Here is a 23,156-nt window from a genome sequence, read left to right on the forward strand (position 1 = left end):
ATTTTGATCAATAAAAAGATCTTTCATCCCCTCCCCCTTTGTTTACTTTTGATCATGCTTTCAATGTCAAATTAGATACAGCTCATACAGAGCCTCCTTCACTTATTTCCTAATGAGGAAATATAACCACTACTTTCACTAACCTTACTGCCACTATGTCAGTTTATCTTATCTGTAACATCTCTACATTAAGCTAGGCTGTAAAACCCAGCTTAATGTTGCTAATGTGACAAGCAAGACCCACTATTCTTGATGAAATTGACTTTGCTAATCAACTCCTGTATTCAAAGATGAAACTTTCAAATCAAACATGCCAAAAGAAAGTCAATGAATACCCCTTCCCCCTACTTGTTGAAGGAAAGGATAATCACACTGAGCAAGGGCATAACCAACAAAGTTACGCCTCAATCCCTAACAAGTTGGGATTGACGATATGAATTTTCATTGACCATGTTATTCTATAGGCTAGGGCAAAACACCAGATGCTAAATTTTCTCCTTTTCCTGCCTGTGATAATGGTGGTGTTTGAAAAAACTTAGGAGTATCTCAACTATTCTATCAAGTATTTGTTACCTCTCACCAACACATGTATCGGTTAACTCTACCAACCAAGGCTTAGATAGATGGAAAATTTTACCTAACATTTTCTTAACCCTGATCTCCATAGTTTTCATCACCTGCCATTGACCTTAATTGCTATCATGTTTCATTCACCACTAGGCCACACACTCACACCCTTGGGTACTCAGAAGCTTTACGTTATTTTTCCACAATATAATCAGATGCTATTTAGTCTACACTGAAAAAGATAGTTTAGAATGAAGAAAGATCAACTCCATAATGAAGAACTCAACAGTATTCCTTCTACAGAACCACAGTTTTGCCTTTTGAGTGAAAATGCAGAGTAAAAGAACATTCTATAATAATTTAGAATGAAGAAAGATCACCTCCGTAATGAAGAACTCAACAGTATTCCTACTACAGAACCACAGTTTTGCCTTTTGAGAGAAAATGCGGAGTGAAAGAACATTCTATGCCATTTCCTCAAAATACGTGCACAATTTCGAACTCGTACCAGAGCAAATGGAGAAGAATTTAAAAGGGTGGCATCTATATCGATCAGTTGGATATCTATGAATGCACATGCATAATCTCTATGTGACCTCAAATAGATATCTAAGGTTTTCAACATTCCTTTCACTGGATTTACATTGGACTCAATGTAGATGTCATATCAGTCCCTTCAGCTATAAATTATGAAGTTCAAAAGTTTCAAAAATCACATCCTAGCAAAATTTACAAACCCAGTTATCCATTGAATACCTAAAAGAAATTCATACTTCAGGGTGAGTGCGTGAACAACTACCAGGTAATACCATAAACAACATTGGAGGCTGCCTCAAATTTTCTATAGATTTAACATACATATTTTAATTCCGATCGCCACATAACTTCCTTGGCATGTCTTATGAGTAAATCTATTAGAGATGGCATCATTAAAAAACACGGCTAGAAGATACAATTAGCTAATGAAAACCATGGTGAGCAATTGGAAACTATATTTCAATCAGTATGAGAAGAAATATTTACACTCAAATGTGTGAAGTTTCCTATAAAAATAAAATTACAAACATTTCATTGGAAGCAAGAAGAGAAACTTGGAAAGAAGTAAAATATGAAATTTCATCAGGTTTATCTGGTATAACAAGTGTACTCTGAGACAGGTTCAGCAATGCATCAGCTAGATTCCAGATTCCTCCAGTAGTTTGAGGATACTGTGTTCAGGTGCACTGATTGACGGAAGAATAACCCGATTCATCGATGGTCTAGGTTTTGTTCCAGCAGCCTCGGGCCCTGCAGTTGTTCCTTCCTGCACAACAGGAATATCAGCTCTTCTTCGCACTGCAGACACTCGCTCCTTCCATATTCTCCCATCCTGTGAGTGACAAAATACATATAATTCCAGTCAGAAGTCCTAAGAAGTAGATAAACAGGTATACAAAGGAGCTGGGAGACCAAGTGACCCCATTATTTCTAGAGCAATGTAAAGTAATCCAGTTATTCTCTCAAACAGGATAGGCAAATGCTTTATTGGTTTTGACAAACCATACCACTATATCCAACAGTTGAACTTAGACACCTTATATAACCAGCAGGTGAAGAAAACAAGTGAAACAGATAGATAGTAACTGACATTAGATTTTCCAACCACATAACCCTTAACCACCAAACTTTATCATGTCTTATGACAGTCAACTCTCAAGTCATTTGTGTACAGACACAAGAAAAGTATAGCTTTTTGTTCAGCAATTGCAGCAAACCTTATTTTTTTCTTGTTCATATTAACACGCAGAAAGGAATAATCAAGGAAGGCTTCCCTTTTGAGATTGTATTTCTCATCAGGGATATAGCCTTTCCTTCAACACAATGACAGAGCTCCATTGGCAGACATATTCTATCGCTCATGATATAATGCTAACCAACTCAAAAGCCGACGTATTACAGAAGGCAAAGAAGAATTATTCAATCTGGCATCTTAATAACAAAAATCAAAACTTTATGACTCTATGTGATGAGCATAAAAGAATGTGACTTGTGTATCACATCTACCTAACAAGGCACAGAATATCAAAAAGCAGACTAGTCTATAGATGTTTAATGATAAGAAAACTGGTTACAATGTTCTGTACGGGAAAAAAATAAAAAGAAAAAACAAGAGAAAACAACTCAAGACAAGATATCTGACAAAACAATTGTTAGGATGTTTGAATATAAGTTTGTTTTGTTTAGATGGACATAAGTAGAAAAATCAATGAAACGATAGGAATAGAAGGCAGAGAAGAGGTGCAAAGAAGTTGACAACATCTCTTTCCTTGCTTTTCCATTCTTAGATTTCTTAATTTCTTATTTAGTCATTTAAATCCCCCACCGAAAAGGCAAAAATGTGTGTGAAGCATTCATTCTCTAGGAAGTATTTGACAGTTAAGATCAATAAACAGAATTTGATAACCAATCACAAATAATCCTATTTACTTTTGGAAAACCTACAAATTATGATGGTTGATTCTTGTCTTGCAAGCTGCAGCTAAGAAAATTCTTAATTTCTGGAAAGTGGAGTCTTGGAGCAAAGATACTAAGAACCAATAAAAGTCAATTAAAAAAATAATTTCTGAAAGCTAGAAATAGGTCAACAGCCTGCAGCTATAAAGAAACTAGCAATATCAAGAACTGATTCTTTCATGAGTCCTTGTGTCTCTCTATATTAATGCAATATAGTTAACTATAACTCATATAGAAAGAGTTTCAGTGGCGATATGCTATTATTGTACTAGCATATCTAACACAATAACGCCATTCAAATAAACATGTTTGATAGGAAAAATAATACTTAGTGTACTTGCATATCTATCTAACACAACTTTGTGATACAGCATAATAGCAAACTCACATTCAATATTGAAGGTTCTGGTAATGGACATAGAATTGGGCGATCATTATGTAGAGGCTCAGTTGGGTGTTCAACTGGTTTGAACTCAACTGCAATTTCAATACCGTGAGGGTTGATAGAGGAAGCTCCAGCTAAAGTAACAGCACCAATTGTCTCTGTATTTGGGGGCAACACTTCTGCTTCATCCTACATTTTCATATAGAACAGAAATCACTATAATAAAACCAGATGCTATAGTTTCAAGTGAAAAAAGTATGCCTCATATACAATTACTTACAACTACAACAACAACAACAAACCCAGTGTAGTCCCACAAGTGGGGTCTGGGGAGGGGAAGACGCACACAGACCTTACCTCTACCTTCTCGGGGTAGAGCTCAAATACAATTACTTACTCAGTAAAATCAATCTGAATGTCAAATGAAGTCAGTATAGTTGATTTTAACAGTTAAGAACAGTAACACAAACATGTTCAGCAGCAAAATGTCCAAAATCAAACTCAAATTTAGAGTCACCTACAGGCTACACACCATGAACTAGTCAATCCCACATTTCAAAAAATCTCAAAAGTACCTAACTTTACAAAATTCAAAAAGCAAATTCATACCAAATCAAAAGTTTAACCCATTAACAATCTAAAGCCAATAAATTCTTCTTGTGTGTGATCAGTCGATCTAAAGCCTCTATCTTTTCAAATGAAAACGATCAAATAACTCATATCATTATCAAATTAACATTAAAAAGGAGATTAAAAGAAGAAAATTTTCGACACCCAAATCGAAAAACAACCCAAATTACATAAAAGTTAAAGAATTTACCAAAAATGAACTCAAAAAAAAAAAAAAAAAACTCACAAGTGCACTTTGAGCTCGACGATGGCCAGCTCTGCTGACAGAAAATCTAGAAAAAATTCCCACCATATTAGGCTCTTTAATCAGAACAAAAATTCACCCAAAATGGTGTCTTCTGATCTTATTTTTTGATACAAAAATTCAGCTTCTCTTTCTAGAAATATAGTGAGAGAAAACCAAGAAAAGGGGGAGATAAGTTAGCTTGCATTGATGGTTTTGTCTAGATTCGATTTAATTTTAAATAATTTTAATTCCACTATTTTTTTTAAAGTTTTTTCATCGGTATTCATATCGAAGCCTGATTAAATCTGAGTTGGCACCAAGAAATTTCACATTGGAAGTAAAGAGTTCCCTAATAAAGACAACTCCATACTCCACTTGCAATTTGCTTGTTTGCTTTTTATTTTATCCCGACATACAAGCTATCAAAATGATTTCTATTTTTATGATGTTCAATAAGTTACTTGAAATGAAATTAACGAATTATTTAAAAGTAATATTCTATATATTTTTTTAAAATTAAGAAAAAGTAAAAGACAAAACAAATTGGGAAAAAAAAGACTTGAGTCGAATACTTTGAAAACTACTTATAAAAAAAATGTATCATAAATTGGATGGAGGAAATATATAGTATAGTATATTTATTTGGTAGTTGAAAGTGATGGAAATTGAAAGTTGCCAATAAACACAAAGGGACGGTTTGTCAAGATTAAATTAAAACATCCAATTGGTTGGAGGGGAAGCAAAGTACTTAAAGTAGACGTAAGTGCCATGTGAGTGTGTTCATAATCATATAAGATGGTGGTGGTGACGGATAGTAGATTTGATCATAATCATTCGATATTTATATTGATGTGAGATACTAAATATAGTCATAGTTATTTGAAATATATTGACAATTCTATTTTATATTAATTGATATTGAATTAATTCATTAGATGTGAATGATGCTCAAAAATTGTTAGGAAGTTACACTCACGGGTGAACCCGCAATGGAAGGGAGAAGTTTTTTCCTAAAAATAATTGATTCAGATATGTCTATAGACTTAGTATGTTTAAGATTATATCGATTAAAAGATACTTTTTTAGACATTATATATATTTTTAATTAATTTACAATCAATGAAAAATCTTTTTTATTTTTAAAATTTATATTTTTATAATTCATACCAAATTAAAATTAGGTATATAAATTAAAACGTATAATTTATTATTTTTGGTATAAGACACAAGTACTCTTTAAGTCAAAAAGATATACAACATTACAAAAAAAAAACTCGGGGGAGGGGGCTGTAATAGGACCTAAGTTTAGATAAGGTATATCTCTGGGATTTCGATCATGTTAGTTGAATTGTTTTTTTTATTTCATTCGTTTATTCATTCAATTCACAGTCACAAGGGACCAAAAGTCAATTTGTACTCTTTAACACCTGCTTTGAATCCAACAATAGTTTAGGGGTATTTGTGTCTTATCCATTTTTTAAGGGAAAAGATTCAAACATCAAACTTTGAGAAAAGACTTATCTATGTCATTTCTTAAAAAATTGGTTCATTTATGTCATTTTCGTTTGAAAAAAAGTTCATCCATGTTGTTATTTTTTAACTTAAATGACATAAATAAACTTTATTTTTGCCTCAAAGTCCGATGATATATTTGAGCATTTTTCCTTAGCATGTGGCTGTCTTCTTCTCTGTATCACAGTGGGTGTGTGGGGTAGACTATTGAGAGTTAGATATGCAGTCTATTTTCTATCTTTAGGCCCACCAGTTTTCTGTTTAAGAAACACTAAAATGACTTCTCTGTCGTATCTCCAATGCAACAAATGTCACTTTTAAAATTAAAAAAATATGCAGGTCGATGAAGTGATTAAGAATTTTGAGATTTTAAATTTAAAATTCAGTGAAAATAAAAAAAATATAGGTGATTATTTTTATCTATTCTAACTTTGATGAATATAATTATTTGATACTTGTTGATGTCAAGTTGTACACCACGATCATAAAAAATTACAAAATCTGAAAAAGTCAACATTTACTACTCCCTCTGTCCACAATTGTTTGTCAGGGTAAGGTCATGCACACCCTTCAAGGAAAATTTAATACAAGGTGTAATTTGACTAATATAACCCTACTATACCAAGAATACCAAAAGTTCATATAACTTTTCAATTGAACTACACTATCATTAAGGGCAGAATTGGAAAAAAGTGACTAATTATTTCTTAATTGTTTAAATTGACAATTAATCTTGGACATCTATTTTTAGTATACCTGCCAAACAATTGTGGACGGAGGGAGTATATTATTTTTCTTAAATAGGAGTATTGACTTCTTTTATAAAACTCTTAATGATTGCTAATTCGATGCATGAACAAATCACAAATGAGATTAATATATAATACGTTGTGTAAATGCAATGATAATAATTAGAGGGTGGATTTAGAAGGAGCACATGTGTTCACTTGAACTTCCGTAACAAGAAAATTATACCATTATAGATAAGATAAAAAAAAAATTAAATATATAGATTTTAAATATTTCAAACACAAGATCAAAAGTTTGGTGTAATTGTTTTGAAAGATTCAAATTTCACCTTCAGATTTCAAGAACATATTTTAGGTACTACGTTTTTTTTTTTTCCGACCCCTCTATTAGTAAATAATACAACATTACATGTAATGATATATGCATTGATGCAATATAGTCATAAAGGAAGACATAGATCAATTCTCAGTCGAGCTCATCGTACTATTATGATCTACGTCTCTTGTATAATTCTCATCGTACTATGATCTACGTCTCTTAAATAATTTGCGTGCTATTAATAAAAGTGGGATTACCCAATACGCACTCAAGAAATAGGGATTGCAAATTTCCCTCGATCTAGAGTTCCACAAATAAAAATATGATATTGGTTATTATGTACATAATGTTCTTGTCTAGGTATTATAAATACACATATAGGTATATTTCACTTTCTATTGTATGAATAATATATACGTTTTACATGATATAATTAGAAATACTATGTTTTATAATATATGGTTATAATTGTTTCTGTTTTTATTTTTCAAGTGAATCAGTCTATTAAAAAAATACTAGTAACTAATTATGATTGTTATATGTAGTTGACTTTGACCTAAGAAAGTTGTTAGAATTAAAGTTTATAGTGTAATTGTTAAAGGAAAACATTTTTATGAGCTATCATGAGGGTAGAATAAAATTAAGCAGCGAAATAATGAATTGTGTATCTTTTTTATTTTAATGAAAATAGCAGAACTCATTATTAAAGTAATTTTCCAAAGTTGACTTCATCAAAACAATGTCCTAACCACAAACTTAATTTTTTTTGGTCAGTTGTTCTCATGGTAGATATAGAGAATCAATGTATTTTTTCTTTATTATCGAGAAAAAGGAAAATTGTGTCTTTTAATATGAAGATTGATGAGAAAGTTATACACACTTAGGGGTCGTTTGGTTTGAAAATGAGTTATGATGGGATAAATTATGTTGGGATAAGTTATGTTGGGATTAGTTATGATGGGATAAGTTGTGTTGGGATTATTTTTTATTGAGTGTTTGGTTTGTTGTATTCAAAATAATAAATTTTAAGAACAATTTATTTGTTTACAAAAATGTCCTTCATTAATGTAAAAAGTGATATAACAAAAGGGTTGAAAGAGACATTTTTGTCATTTACCTATTTTATCCCGGGATAAGTAATCCCGGGATTACTATACCACCCCAAGAGAGGGATAACGTATCCCGGTATTAATTATTAATCCCGGGATAAGTTATCCCGAACTTGCCAACCAAACAACAAAATAAGCGGTACTATAATTTAATCCCGGGACTATTTGGTATTATCCCTCACACCAAACGACCCCTTAAAGAATTTTCTCCAATCAACGTTCAAAATAGGGAAAAGGGTTAAAAATATCCGTCAACTTTAGTTTATTAGTTGACTATGCCTTTATCGTTAAAATGAAATTATTTTTACCCCTACTGTTATTAATTTCATCATTTATGCCCCTCTATTAACGAAATCCCCAAATCAACTTAAATTAACTCAAATTCTTTTAAATAACCCATTCCCCATTTTAAATCCATGCCCTGACCCGTCTAAAAACCTAACCCAATAAACATTTAACCCATTTTCTTTACCCGTCTAAAAGCCTCTCAAGGGTTTCAACCTGCTCAGGTGTTTACCGGACATACTTTCCGTTGTCCAACACCGACTTACCATCCTTGCAGGAAGCCATTTCTCCTAAATCTTACAAACTGAAATGCCCCTTTATGAAAGAAAACAAACAAGCTTCAGTACTCTGCTTCTTCTACCATTTTGTCTTCACAACAATTCAACTTTTTTTAGCATTATTCTTCTTAGAAGCTCTGAACAAAATGATAAGGTCTTTGAAGTGGCCTTTTCTTGGTAATACTAAAAGAGAAAACCAATTTACCAAACTGAAACAGCACTAGACCACTTGTATCTTTCGATTTCAGAGCTTCCAATAAACTACTAAAATACACACTTTCCTTACTTATCTTTCACCATTACAAAAAAAAAAAAAAAACCATAAGAATCCAAGTATTCCTCGAGAACCCAAAACAACATATTTAACAACATCTCATATATTTACTTTGAATCTTGAAACAAGATAAAAAGTGTGAAAGCACTAAAAGATCCAAGCTTTAGACTTTAGAATATAAAAACAAAACAAACCCAGAAACAGATCTTTATGTACCTAAAAATTGGATCATATTTAAGTGTTTCAACAAAAAAGTAAACCAACCCCATGAACCCTCTACAAAATTTTCGAAGACTACAGAGGAAGATCTTGTAGGCATGATGAGATATTATCAGAAGACGGATCTTGGACTGGTTAACAATGAATGAAATTGGTTAAATGGGTTAAATGTTTCTCGTGGGATTTGAGATCTTTTGAAAGAATGAGTAAGGAAAATGGGTTAAAAGTTTATTGGGTTAGGTTTTTAGACGGGTTGGGGCATGGGTTAAAAATAGAGAATGGGTTATTTAAAAGAATTTGGGTTAATTTGAGTCAATTTGGAGATTTCCGTTAATAGAGGGGCATAAATGATGAAATTAGTAACAACAAGAGTAAAAATAACTTCATTTTAATGGCAAGGGCATAGTCAACTAATAAATCAAAGTTTAGGGGTATTTTTGACCCTTTTTCCTTCAAAATAAGATAGAAGTTACATTGTTTATGTGGTAACTTCTTAATAACTTTCGTTAGGTTTATGTAAACTTAATACCAACATCTCTCATTTCGCACGTGGTGACCGATTAGACCCAAACCAATACCATCTTAGCACACATACCAGAAAGAATTGACTATTAACATGAGGATCTTATTATTCACAATATCTTAAAACATCATTCACTATTTTAATAGCTAGTTATCAATTTTTTCAATTTCTAAGAGAAGAACTCGAGTTGATATTTAACTTTACACTTAAAATACATTTGACACTGTCATGCATGGTAAGTAGCCCAAGACATTAGAATAAACACATTTTCAACTTCAAATTCAACACCTTACCTCTTCAAGGCATACATTTCCTTTAAATGTGGATAAGTTATATAAACTATATCATCCACAACCTTTAAATTGTTCATTCTACAACGAATAATGCCTAAAGTTCTTTATCAAGCCATTCTCAATAACCATAATAACTTGAACAAGTGCCACCATATTAGTTGAACTAACATCCAACATTTTTAAAAAGTTATATAAGTAAAATGATTGTTAATCAATCTGTGATACAAAAATATCCTTTATGACGAGAAGAAACAAAAGAAATTCCAACATTATAATGAAAATAAATAATGAAAAATTTAATTAATGGAGAAAATTGAATTTAAAAACATCAATTTCCAAAAATGGTGTAAATTCACAGAAAGTAGAACACCAATAAGAAGAGGAAAAGGAAGAGCATCTTAGACCAAAAATTTGATCAAACAATCTAACGGGCTACAAATGACCTAAAAGAAACATGTGGGGAAGAAAAAGGAAATGCCAAAAACTATTGGGAGCATTTTGGCATATCACTTAAATTACTGTCTCTTTTCGAATAATACCCTGACAAAAGGGGCAAAGCGCGCGAAAATGGAGAAATCGAACAGATGAAAAATATAAACTGAAAAAAAAAGAAAAAAGAGAAACCTTTACAGCAATGGCGGACGAGGGTTTCGACGAAGAATGGGACGCAGATTTCGTCGACCAACTTGTTCAAGCTGAAGAGCAGGCCTTGTCGATCGCCACTCAGAAATCCCTTCCACCTCCGCCGCTACCGCCGCCGCCCCTGCAGCAGCAGCAACAATCATATCCGGCGGTGTCGTACGTCGAGGTTAGCTATTCGCCTCCGCGGGATTTGTCTCAGAGAGTTCCAGAAGTGCCTAAAGGTTTCAATCAGTTATCCGATGTCGACGTTTTCTCCGCTGCCGCTGCCCGCTCCTCTCTCCCTGCTGGCGGGTCCCACAATGCCAAAGAAGAAGAACTTGATAGTTTGAAGGTTAGAAAATGCTACTAGTATGTAATTAATAGTAATGTTTATAAATGAAGTAGTCATTCTCTGATCAATTGGCTGGGCAGTAGACTACTTTTGCCCTCCCATTTTATAGAAAGTTATTTGAATGGATTGGGCTAATTCTTTTTTTTTTTATTGCAGAGGGAGCTTGATAGAATTTCAGAGGAGCGGAATCGTTTGGTACGTCATATACCCTACCCATCAATACTCTCATGTATGCTGTATAAAATTTGAATTTTTGGAGTTCCAGAATTTAAATGTCTTTCTAAGGTTTCTATATGACTGTAGAGGCATTAGGGTATTAGGCAGATGTTTCAGTTGATTTCGATCAGTAATTGAGTTGCAGTTGCTTTTATATGTTATTGAGATAAATGAACAGATTCCTGCAAGGGAAAAATCTTGAACTTAACTGCATGACCTCATTGAAGGAACTTTTTAATTTAAGCACCCACATTGTGCTGTACTATTTGTTTAGCTGGTTCCATTTGGATTATGTCTGATTCATCTCACTTGACTTAACAGTTAGCATTCTTTACACTGGTTTACCTTGATGGATAATATTTATGTGCTTGACATTGACATTGAGTAGATGCTGAAGACCTAGTATAGTGGTTTTATGACATAAGTTGTCTTCAATATATTTCTGATGAAAATTCCTAGTAGATAATGATCTTTTGCACCGCTTCAGGAGCAAGAGTGCATTAAACTCAGAAAGGAAAGAGATAAGAAAGAGAAGAGACTCAAGGTTACTCCTCCAAAAATTGTGAACCTGTAAGTGCCTAGTGGAATTTGTGTTTGACAGGTAGTTGCAGGAAACTTTGGTTATGGTGTTCTTCTTCTAGGGTATACTATATTTTATGCATAATAAAAGTTGACCACAATTATTCTTGATTAAGGCGCGTACCACATTAGATAATAAGGAGATAGCCTGATCTGACAAGCAATAACCAGTCATATTTTTTAATAATCTAATCTGCACAAGATTCCTTTTTCTTCCCTCTGTCAATGTGCATGCAAAATCAATCAACTACTCCTTAGCCTATATTATTCATAATGTTATTGCTCTATCCTTTTAGTCTCATTTTTGTTGCAAGTTATGTTATATTTTTGGTTGTTCCTATTTCACTTCGATTATATACATTAGTTAATCTACACGATTGAGATAGTATATGAATGGAGGTGAATACAAACCATATAAGAAGTTTAGTTTCAATAACTTCTACAATTTGGTAAAATGAAAATTTGTCATTTCTTCTCCCCTTTTCGTCCTACAAAGAACCTCTTTTCATTGTGACATTATTCCAATATTTTTACCACATTGGCGTGGTACATGACAAAGAAGTGTAATGCATGGATATATTTCAGAGGGTGGAGATTTACATATTATCTCCAAATTTTAATTCAACAACAAAGATGCTAAGAGATGAAGTACAAGGAAATATATGCATCAGGGGCACAATAAATCTTGAAGAATAGAATGTAAAATGTTTTAAATTTCCTTTTAAGAAGGTTTTGGAAGAAAATATATCAAATTTATTTATCAGAGTTAGTAATGTCATTCTGTAAGGTTCTTATGAATCAAATTTGGTACAAAAAATTTTCTTTGTAACAAACCATGCTCACGTGTCATTCTACTGCTAGTTGACAAAGTGCCAAACCTTTTGCAACTATGCTGATCCTTTAGAAATTTTAGGAAAAAAATGCATATATTGTGTGCTTAGGGAGGAACTTTGTGATGCAACATCATGTTCTTTCATCATGTTCTTTCTCATGTTTTTTGGTGGAACTTTAAACTTCTCAGTTGAACTCTAAAAGGGAAATAGAAGAATTTTAGTGAAGGTTGCTTCTTGCAGTGTGTAAAAGTTGAAGGAGTCATAACATTGGAGAAATTCTTATCTTTGCTAATATGCTTTATATGAGTTATATATTTTTGATTGCTAGTTTCCTTATCCATTTAATTTGACTTTTGCGCATCCTTGTTATTCTGGAATGAGATTGATTAGGTTTTAACTGTCATGATTTGCTTGCACTGCAAATGAGGTCAATCTCATGCTAAAATTACGGTCTCGTCTGTGTTTACAGTAGTACAGATTCGGGTATCAACATCCAAGGAGACCAAATAAAATCCCTAGAATTCCAAAACACACGCTCTATGAATGAGCATATTGGCTCTAGCACAAAAATCGGTTAGTTCAAATTGAGATGTGGGATTAAAATCAATTATATGTCATGGTTCCTGAAAATGAGTTCTTTCATGATCTGCTCATCCATTCTTCCTTGCATGCTGAATCATAGGTACAGTATCCTCTAAGGATGTTGGGATCCAGACTGAAAGACATGATGAATCTACCAGTTTATCAGCTGTAAACAATTTATCTGATAATTTTTGCCGTAGAAACAAGTTGTTGGATGCATGGAGCTCGTCTTGTGGCCAAAGATTAGGAAGGCTACTCATTTCGAAGTTGTATGCGACATGTGATGTTGATTTCCGTGTCCTTTCTGGATACCTAAACACGAGTTTGCCCTTTAGGACAAGTGTGGAGTCAAAGATTTCTTTGAAGGATAATCTGCAGTATACTCATTCTGGTGAGAGTGCAAAAGTGTCTCATCTTTTCTCTGTATTGACCAAGGTATATCCATTAAGTGATATCTTTTTTCACTTTGACTACACTTCACCTTCAGGTTCTTGTTTCTCTAGATGTGCATACTAACAATCATTAACCAGATGATAGATCTCTCTCAATGTCTCGGATTTTTCTTTTATATGAATTGGTTTTCCTTATATTTGTTACTCATTCACTATTTACTTTCAACTCAACCACGAAAAAGGAAGTCAAAGGACTGGAATTTAAGATTTTCCTATTTTCACTTGCTCGAACTCTTTTTCTCATATTTTGCATGACACTTGCTTTGGTCATGCATTTAAATTAAAGGCAGTTGCTCTCTTAAAAAAAAGGGGCAGCCCGGTGCACAAAGTCTCCCACGTTAGCAGGGTAGGGGGCAGAGCCGCACCCAAAGGGTGTGATGTAGACATCCTACCCTAATGCAAACATTAGTGGGCTGACCAAAACAATGGCTCTCTTAAGCTAGTGTTGGCCCTAGATTGCCAAATATTTTTGGTAAACCAGATTTGGGTGAAGTTTGGATTGAAGTTTCAAAATGTGTTTGGCCATAGTTTTTGGAAAGATGTTTCACTTTTTTTCAAAAAATAAAATGAAACATGACTTAAACCCATAAGTTCTAAAATCTATCAAAAATGCTCATACTTTTAGCACAAAATTATCATTTTTATTATGAACTAAATAGTACCGTATCCTAAAATCATAAAGAAATATTCTAACATAGTAACATAAAGCTTCCCATTACTTTTGAAGGTTTGATATGCTTATAATTATTAAGAGTGCTTTCTATCAAGTGTTTCTCTAATACATCAAAGCAAAAGTATAAATGAGTTGAAATGTTACATTGCAAATTTAACCTGGATGAGTTGTATTCTTACTTGTTAGAACATGAATAGGTTTATACAATCCTATTAGAATAGGAATAGGTTTATACAAGCCTATTTAGAATAGGAATAGGAATACAAATAGAAATAGGAATAGTAAATAGTATCCTACTTGGTAAAGGATCGTATTCTAGTGTCTATAAATAGGGTCTCAATGTAATAATGTAGACACGACAACAATTTAATAGTAGTCTTCTCCAATGTTTCTCACATTACCAATTCTGATTTTAGTGACAATTCAAATTATTTACCATTCCATATTGCAATTTTAAGTGTCACTTTGGTTAGTTTTGAATTCACTAGCTTAACATATTTGAGTTCCAAAGATTAACAAACAAGTTTTTTTTGTTAAACAGTAACTTGATTAGTAAAAAATAAGCAAGTTTATCTTACATCAATTTTGTTCTTTCTTTTTTATTTAATTATTTTAGTTTTCTTTCTTGGAATCTTGCATAATAACTTCTTATAAATTCCTTTTATGATGTGGAAATAATGGAAAGAGTACCAATCAACATTTGAAGTGGGTATTATTCTCATAATGTAGGTATAAAATATCAGTAACAATAACAAGTATGGTTCAATCCCTAACTAGTTGGGTTTGGCTATGTGAATCCTCACCATCCATTTTACTTAATTTGGATCCATTTACATTATTTATAAATTGGCGTTCTCTTAATTAGTGGGTATTTCCATTTTCTACTGACAAATTTCAACAACCGAAGACTTACTATATACAAGAGTACCAACCTGATTAAGCCTTAATCCTCACTATTAAGTCTCGCCTATATGGATCTTTTGCTTCCATTATGTTCTATTTTTCTCCCACTTGGCATAAATTCCAACAAAATTACAATAAAATGAGATAAATAAAGGTTTTTCCTATTACCTTTACTTCATTAAAAAAGGCTTTTCCTACACTTGATCTGCACCACATTTCTTTATTTTGCAAATATTATGCGTAGCTTATTTACCTTATGTTGTCTTAGACTCTTAGTAGGGTTGAACTCTCATAATTTGTGGTCTTGTATCTTGTAGATTAATGATGAAATGGTGAGATTCGAAGATTTGTTAGAAGCGTTGGTTGGTCTTTGCAGACTTAAAAATGTGCGATTGTAAGCTTAGATATTTATCATTTTTCCTTCTGTTTTAGTTGTTAATGTGGAATTTACATTTCTAAACATGTAAAACTTTTTAATGGCAATATCCATTTATCTCAGTAAAATGTCCAGGTTAATAGTGCAGACTTTTGTAATAAGAGCAATGATATACCTTTTTGAATGGTAAATTTGGGTTCGAGTATATCTTTGTGCTGATGATGTATGATACTGTTACCATTCTCAATGAAAAAAGTGTTCAGGCCTGCAAAGCTGTATCCATCTCATATTCCTGAAAAGAAAAGGAGAAAGTTGGGAAAGCTGGTAGGCAAACAGTTCTAGCAATGATTTTGAAAATTGTTTTTCAATATACACAATTGCCTAATGAACTTAAAAAGTGAAAAATCTTAGTTTAATTTTTGAAAGCTCTGTGAATATTTCTGAAAATCTGAATAGTACGAGACGTGATCCTTAATGTACTAGGTGTGTGAAATCTATCTTGACTTTCAAGTAGCTCTTGATTGAGGATAAACTCCAAATCCATACTTTCCGGTACTATGCCTATTTGCTTTTCTTCTTTCAAGTGAAATATAAGGACATCCTTGTTTTTTTTGAGAATGGTAACTTTTTCTTCTATTTATCCACAGGTATACTACATCAAAGTAGCCCCTTTTCCAAAAGTATTACAAACTAGACTGACTCCATCTGTGCTTTTTGTCACAAATAGTCTAAAACATCAAAAAGTTCTTCTGCCTGTACTAAGACTTTCTGTTTACACCAAAAATAATAAAGAGCTATACAATTCATCTTGAAATTCTGCACATTGTTCTTCTTGCCCTCAAAACATCTTTGATTCCTTTCGTTCCACACTGTCCACCCTATACAAGCTGGGACAATCCTCCATCTCTCCTCCTTAATTGTAGTATTGCCAATATTGATCCAAACAATTTAGGAGTTGTGCTATGTTTCTTGGTTTCACCCAAGTGATCTTTCTAAGGCTGCTGAATATTCTCCATAATTGATCTGTCCATTTGCAATGCAAAAAGAGATGGTTGACTGTCTCTTCCTGTTCCTCACACAAATAGCATCTTGAGCATAGTTGGAACTTCCTCTTCTTTATATTCTCTTGTGTCAGCACTGCTTCCTTTGCTAGTAACCATGTGAAACAGTTTACCTTGTATGGGATTTTAGGTCTCCATATCATCCGCCATGGCCATAGCTCCATCCTATCATTTGAATTTGATTGATTAAGATCTTTGTAAGCTGACTTGACACTGAAAACCCCTTTGCTGCCAATCTTCCACACAACCTTGTCTTCTTCCCTAGTCAAATTGCTAAATTGTGCCATTGTATCATGGAAGGCCACTATGTTCCCCATCTCCCAATCATTTAGATTCCTCCTAAGATGTAAGTTCCACCCCTGTCCTGTCCACATTTCAGCCACAGTTGCATTTTGTTGAAGGCTTAGTGTATATAAATCTGGGAATAATTGTTTCAGGGTTCTTTGGGCTATCCATCTGTCCTCCCAAAATGACACCTTCATTCCATTACCCACCTGGAATCTGATTCTAGAAAGGAACAGAGGCCAAAGATTTCTTATTGATCTCCAGATACCACATCCATATGGTGTAGTTACCATCTTTGTCATCCACCTATTCTCCATTTCATATTTTGCCCTGATCACCTCTCTCCATAGCATATTCTCTCCTGTCATAAACTTCCAAAGCCATTTTAGCATTAGGCTTTTGTTTTGTTTCTTCATGTTCCTGATCCCTAGTCCCCCCTCTTTCTTATTTTTTATGACCTCTTCCCATTTGACTAGATGAAACTTCTTTTTATCTTCATTTCCCTGCCAGAAAAAACTTCTTCTCAAAGCATCTATTCTCTGTATGACGTTGTTTGGTGCTGGGAACACAGACATCATATAAGCAGGTATTGCATCTAGCACACTATTAACCATGGTTAATCTACCTCCCCTAGACAGATATTGGCTCTTCCAGTTGGTAAGCTTCTTTTCGCATTTTTCTATCACTCCATTCCAGATCCCTATTGATTTGCTCTTTCCCCCCAATGGCATACCTAGGTATATGGTTGGTAGTTCCCCTACCCTACCACCCAAAACCCCTGCCAGACTCTCCACCTGAGCCACTTCATTTATGGGATAAATGAAACTCTTCCCCCAATTGATATGTAATCCAGAGACTGCTTCAAAGATGATGAATATTACTCTTAGGATCAATATTTGCTCTGTCCTTGCTTCACAGAAAATAAGAGTATCATCAGCATATTGCAGATGTGTAATCTCCAAGCCATTTTGTGCACTGCTGTCCACCCTGAAGCCCCTTACCCAACCCTTCCTCTTTGCTGTGTGAATTAGGTTACTCAAACCTTCCATTGCTAAGATGAATAAAAAGGGTGACAGGGGGTCACCTTGTCTCAGTCCCCTTTGGGATGAAAAGAAACCACTAGGAGTTCTATTAACTAAAATAGAAAACTTGACTGTGCTTATGCAGAATTTCACCCATCTTATCCATTTGGCTCCAAAACCCATCCTTTGCATCATAAGTAGTAAGAAATTCCAGTTTAAATGATCATAGGCCTTCTGTATATCAAGCTTGCATAGAATTCCAGGGCACTTGCTTCTCTGCCTAGACTCAACACATCCATTTGCAATCAACACTGCATCCATTATTTGTCTACCTTTTATGAATGCCATTTGTTGGCTGTCTACAAGCCTGTGTAGCACCTTCTTTAACCTTTCTGCCAACAGTTTAGCAATGATCTTGTAAACTCCACCTATTAGACTAATAGGCCTAAAATCTGTCAGTTCCTCAGCTCCCACTTTCTTAGGAATTAAAGCCACAAAGGTGGAATTAATACTCTTCTCAAACCTCTCTGCCTTATGAAACTGCTGCACTGTAGCCACCAGATCAGGTTTAATGATGTCCCAACATTGGCTGAAGAAAGCCATGGAGTAACCATCTGGCCCTGGTGCTTTGTCCCCTGCACATGCTTTTATGCTCTCTAGAATTTCCTGCTGCTCAAAAGGTGCCAAGAGTAATTTGTTTTCTTCTTCATGAATCATAGGACAGTTTCTCATCTCCAGGTATGGTCTCCATTGTTCTGGCTCAGAGTATAGTTCCTCATAATAAGTTACTATCTCTTTCTGTATCTCCTCTGGTTCAGTCAAGTTTTCTCCTCTCACTTTCCGCTTTGAGATTGTATTCATTCTCCTGTGTGCATTTGCAGTTCTGTGGAAGAAATTAGTGTTTCTATCCCCCTGCTCTAGCCACACTGCCCTAGATCTTTGCCTCCAAGCTATTTCCTCCCTTTTAGCTATGTCTTCAAACTCACTGATTAATGCTGTTTTGGAGCTTATCTCTTCTGGCCTCAAGGTTCTGTTCTCCTGTATCTCCTCTAATTCAGCTAGCTGTTTCAAGACATTTTGTTTTTGTGTTCCCAAGTTCCCTTGTGCAGTTTTGCTCCATTCTTTCAGCTTTTCTTTTAGTGCTTTGAGCTTAGCAACCAAAACATAGTCAGGTTTCCCTATAAAACTGAAGGAGTTCCACCATCCTTTAATTTTGTCATTGAACCCCTCGATGTCCAACCACCAGTTCTCAAATTTAAAGTATGACTTTGTGTTTTCATCCTTGTTGGGACACTTTTCGCATTGAAATATGCCTCGCACACCTATTATACCGGTTTGCATCAATTGGCAAACTGGTCCGTTGGAGTTCACCTTCTTTGTTCTACCACTTAGATTCTAATCTTTATTATGCACCTTCTCTCTACGCGACTGATACATACCGACAGAACCCTCACCTCCACAGGAGGAGGATAGATAGGGTGATTTGGGTGAGATCCATTGTAAATCCAATTTTTGATTCACTAGTGAGATTCCACCCACCATGAAGATCCTCACCCCACCTTCCATAAATAAGTTATAACTTGATAATCTAGAATTGAGGTTCAAATCCTACCCAAAACTTCCACTCAGCAAGTGACCTGTGTCAAGACCAAGAGAGTATTACGGAAATCAGAGTCGGATGGGAGGTGGCTGATTGGCCAAGGAGCAGAAAACTATGCAAACAACAAAACTTCTAAGAATAAAGGAAATATATATATAAATATAAGTATGCATCAACTACTAAGGTTTTCCATATATTACCTGTATAAAAATTAATTAAGTACCAAGGCTTTTCCATAACAAAAGTACAGAGTGTTTTTTTTTATAATTCCTTTGAATGATTACAACAACTATGTCTCAATTCCAATCATGTTGGGGTCGGCTATATAGTTCTTTTGAATGATTACTGTATGTTATGTTGAAGTAAAAGGGAATTCATAAAGGCTTCATTTTTATATCATTCCATAGAAGTTTCTTGTCACTAGCTTCATAACACTATTCATTCCATACAGGTTTCTATTATTCATAGGTCTTTGCATATACTGCAAGAGGTTTTGAGTTTCACTTTCAATATGGAAAGAAAATTTGGTAAAAGGTATATATTACTTACTCAAATGCATGCTCTTCTTTCTCTATTCTGTTTTTGAGATATTGTCGTGGATTCTTTTAGCATCAATGCAGAAGAATGATTTGATTCAAGTGTTTGACAACTGTTTAACCATTCCCTTTGTGTAAGAAGCTTGCATTTGTCTGGATTCATAAGGAAGCTCAATTAAAAAAACAGAAGCAAAAGTTAGAACCCACTGATTATCATGCAAACTAGTCTCTCCAGTCTTCTGATTCTTCACATTTCAAGATAGATCTTCAGGCGTTTTGCTGTTCTCTTGCTAGTGCTAGTTGTTTATTTCCTTATTGGGGTAAACGATGCTTCCGTGACCTCAAAAGGCTAAAACAAATAACTAAAGGAAAGGAAAAAGGAGAAAAGATTGTCTCTATCATCTGATCCAGGAATTTCCTTATATGCTTTGATTTGATCTTCCCAATGTACTCTATCAGGGACAATATTGTGGTTGACGGACCTGTTTGTTGGAATAATGCGTCAGAACTGTATGAATATGGATATCCTGGAAATAGAGGACTGCCGCATGTCCATACTGAGAAAATATTTGATCAAGATCACACTGATCGCCTGAGAGTGAATAATCTTGAAACTTGCACCAGAATAGGATTCATCAATTATGGATCTAGCTGTTTGATATCATCTTGTTTCAACTATGTTCCTCTGTTTGAATTAATGTGCGAAATTGTCATGATTCATGACGTAGAACATATAAGACTCGAAGCAGTTTCAGTCATGAATCTGATTGTTGCAAGAAGTAATGCCTATTTGGAGAGGGACAAGTAAGTTCATATCCTTCTCTTATCTGTTTACGAATATTTTTAGAGCTCTGTAATATGCTTATGCTATTTCCTCTTTTATATAGGTACGGAACAGATATACTATTCCAAAGTATTGTAAAATTATTGAAGAAGGGAGCCCGCTTGCATGTAAAGAAGAAAACTGTGCATCTTCTTCATATGCTACTGAATTGTAAGCACATATGTTTGGTCACGTGTTGGGCACATGTTTATATATCAATTTGATGTTATCTGGCTCCTGGAAGTTTGTTCTTGAACTTGCTTACTGCACCTCAATGTTCAATTTGTAGCTTTTACTACTTGAACTACCGCATTTTGTTATTTATATCATATTCTCTTCCAACAGTGTCTGTACGATCTTATGGAGAATAAGCCAATATATTCTTTCTGATCCAAGTTAAAGATTGATGCATTTTCTCCAAGTTTATTATTAAGGAAGGATACTTCATTAAATTTTACTGTCTTTTACTCATGCACCACAGTGGTAGTTGTAGTAGATTGCTGCTAATTGTAAGATATACTCTGATGAAGATATAAAGGTTATTTCTGAGGAAAAAATCCATCTCAAAATCACTAGCAGTTTGTTTTTGCTTTGTGTAATGGTTTACCTGACTATACTATTCAATAAAGGTCCAAGAGTAATGGCCTCATTCTGCAGCTGTTTCATGGAGGGAGATGGCAGTGGCATGGTTGACATCAATTCCAATGAAAGTTCAACTTTTTCCGTAATCAGTGTGATCTTTGAGAGTTTGGCAGAGTGTATCGCCTGCACTGGAAGTAATGCCGAGGTAAGCCTAGTGTTTAACTTCAATTAGCATATCTTCTCACCTTTCCTCATTTCGTATTTTCAATTTTTCTCTCTAAACTCCTCTGAATACTGCTATCGTATTTAACATGGATTTTGTCTTGAATTTGCCAAGAATGGAATTGACCCCTTCCTGCTGTTTGTTACCCTTGATTCTCTAATTATTCAGGAACTACAGCTTCGGAAGCACACTATTATTTTGCTAGCTTTCTTCGCATCATCCGGAAAATGTGGTGTTGAAATTCTATTAAATTATGGGCTTCCAAAAGGAAAGGATTTCCCAGCAATTATTTTGCAAAGCTTAGTATGCGATTTGGATCTAGAAGAATCGGATACTGCTCAGCAGCCAGAAGTATACAAAGAGAGGTATCTTTGGGCACTTAAATGTGTTTTGAGGTTTATTTCAGTCTTCCAAATATATGCATGAAATGGAGTTAGTTTATTTGAGTTTCCATGCGGTAAAATACACAATGATTATCTAGAACTGAACATCACAATGCTTTCTTTTTATACTTTTTAGTTTGACAACCCATTTGTTCACCACCTTGAGTTTGAGTCCTTAATTCATGGAGTTTCTCATTATTAGCTGTTTTTTTTAATCTTCTGAAAGGACCTTTGCATTTTCCAAGTAATTTTTCAATTTGATTTTATTGAAATTTCATTTTCTCAATCTTTTCTATGTCTTATTTGCCAGGACCTTGCTGATTCGAGAGGTACTTATACTCTTGAATAGACTAGTTTCACATCCCAAGTACTCCAGTCACGCTCTACGTGCATTAACAAATAGTCGAGAGAAGGCCACTTTGACTGTTGATGTAACAAGCAGATTATCCAGTAAGCGCACATTCTTTTGGCAGGATGTTAGTATGACTCGGCAGATTAGGGAATCTGAAATCATAGATTTAGCTCAGGTGTTGAGAAGAAGAGTCTTCACGTTTCTTGGAGGTAGCAACCAATGAAAGAAGCATGAAAACTTCATTATTCCGAGAAGTGCATACATGCTTGAAGAGAACCGCCCATGGAGCTATCGAGTTATGATGATATTATGACAGGAATGGGCGTGGAGCAATGTTGCAGCTTCTGTGCTGAGATCCCTTCGAATAGGTTGTCAGCAAAAGTTGCATACCGATCACCCTGATGTATAAGGTGTTGGGTAGTTGTATCGGTTTTTCTGTATATATTTTTAATGTATGTTTGTCATTGGCTGAAGAATAATGTTAGCAATCGCATTAAATATATAATGTTAGAGCTTCAGAGGAGATGGAGCAATTTTCCCATTGTTCTTCCCATAAACCCCAACCCCGGGGGTCTTACAAGGGCATCTTGTAGGATGCATTTTTTTCTGTTGGTAGAGACTTAAAGAGAGAAAAACAATGGGAAGACCTTATTTTGTCCTACGAGTGGCAGTTTATAGATCGCGCGTTTCATCCTCTGCTATAAACTTCCTCTTTACTTCTCATGTTCCAAAGCTCAATCCAATGCACAGATGAAAAGTGCATTTGTGATGGTCTTTGTTACACCAACTTTTGAATCTACTTGCAACCCTTGACAAGTTAACGTAAGCAAGTCTTTGATA

General features: G+C 34.4%; 3 protein-coding genes across 4 annotated transcripts in view; 2 read left to right on the forward strand and 1 right to left on the reverse strand.

Annotated features, from left to right (window-relative positions):
* LOC125827059 (phosphoribulokinase, chloroplastic) overlaps window positions 1-23,156 on the forward strand; it is a 70,074-nt gene that overhangs the window by 2,308 nt on the left and 44,610 nt on the right. The gene's annotated exons all lie outside the window — the stretch shown is intronic.
* LOC125827061 (uncharacterized) lies at window positions 1,543-4,491 on the reverse strand. Its single transcript, XM_049506419.1, has 3 exons — window positions 4,302-4,491; window positions 3,449-3,634; window positions 1,543-1,936 (listed from the first exon to the last, which is right to left on the reverse strand). The coding sequence occupies exons 1-3, from the start codon at window positions 4,365-4,367 to the stop codon at window positions 1,742-1,744; spliced, it is 447 nt and encodes a 148-aa protein (XP_049362376.1). The 5' UTR covers window positions 4,368-4,491; the 3' UTR covers window positions 1,543-1,741.
* On the forward strand, window positions 10,462-22,856 carry LOC125827056 (protein SENSITIVE TO UV 2). Its single transcript, XM_049506414.1, has 12 exons — window positions 10,462-10,835; window positions 10,992-11,030; window positions 11,539-11,621; window positions 12,933-13,036; window positions 13,146-13,480; window positions 15,391-15,459; window positions 19,869-19,951; window positions 20,413-20,757; window positions 20,841-20,947; window positions 21,406-21,563; window positions 21,750-21,946; window positions 22,275-22,856. The coding sequence occupies exons 1-12, from the start codon at window positions 10,497-10,499 to the stop codon at window positions 22,537-22,539; spliced, it is 2,124 nt and encodes a 707-aa protein (XP_049362371.1). The 5' UTR covers window positions 10,462-10,496; the 3' UTR covers window positions 22,540-22,856.

Source organism: Solanum verrucosum, unplaced genomic scaffold (assembly GCF_900185275.1).
Source record: "Solanum verrucosum unplaced genomic scaffold, falcon-dt-bn FXZP01000060.1, whole genome shotgun sequence".
Lineage (NCBI taxonomy): Eukaryota > Viridiplantae > Streptophyta > Magnoliopsida > Solanales > Solanaceae > Solanum > Solanum verrucosum.

Bases quoted from the DNA above. Each gene is read 5' to 3' on its own strand.
- LOC125827056 (XM_049506414.1), top strand. From the start codon at position 10,497: ATGGCGGACGAGGGTTTCGACGAAGAATGGGACGCAGATTTCGTCGAC. The intron at 10,836-10,991 runs GTTAGAAAATGC...TTTTTATTGCAG, and splicing joins AAGAACTTGATAGTTTGAAG to AGGGAGCTTGATAGAATTTC. The intron at 15,460-19,868 runs GTGCGATTGTAA...CATTCCATACAG, and splicing joins GTCTTTGCAGACTTAAAAAT to GTTTCTATTATTCATAGGTC.
- LOC125827061 (XM_049506419.1), bottom strand. From the start codon at position 4,367: ATGGTGGGAATTTTTTCTAGATTTTCTGTCAGCAGAGCTGGCCATCGT. The intron at 3,635-4,301 runs GTGAGTTTTTTT...ATGAAAATGTAG, and splicing joins GTCGAGCTCAAAGTGCACTT to GATGAAGCAGAAGTGTTGCC. The intron at 1,937-3,448 runs GTGAGTTTGCTA...TGTCACTCACAG, and splicing joins CAGAACCTTCAATATTGAAT to GATGGGAGAATATGGAAGGA.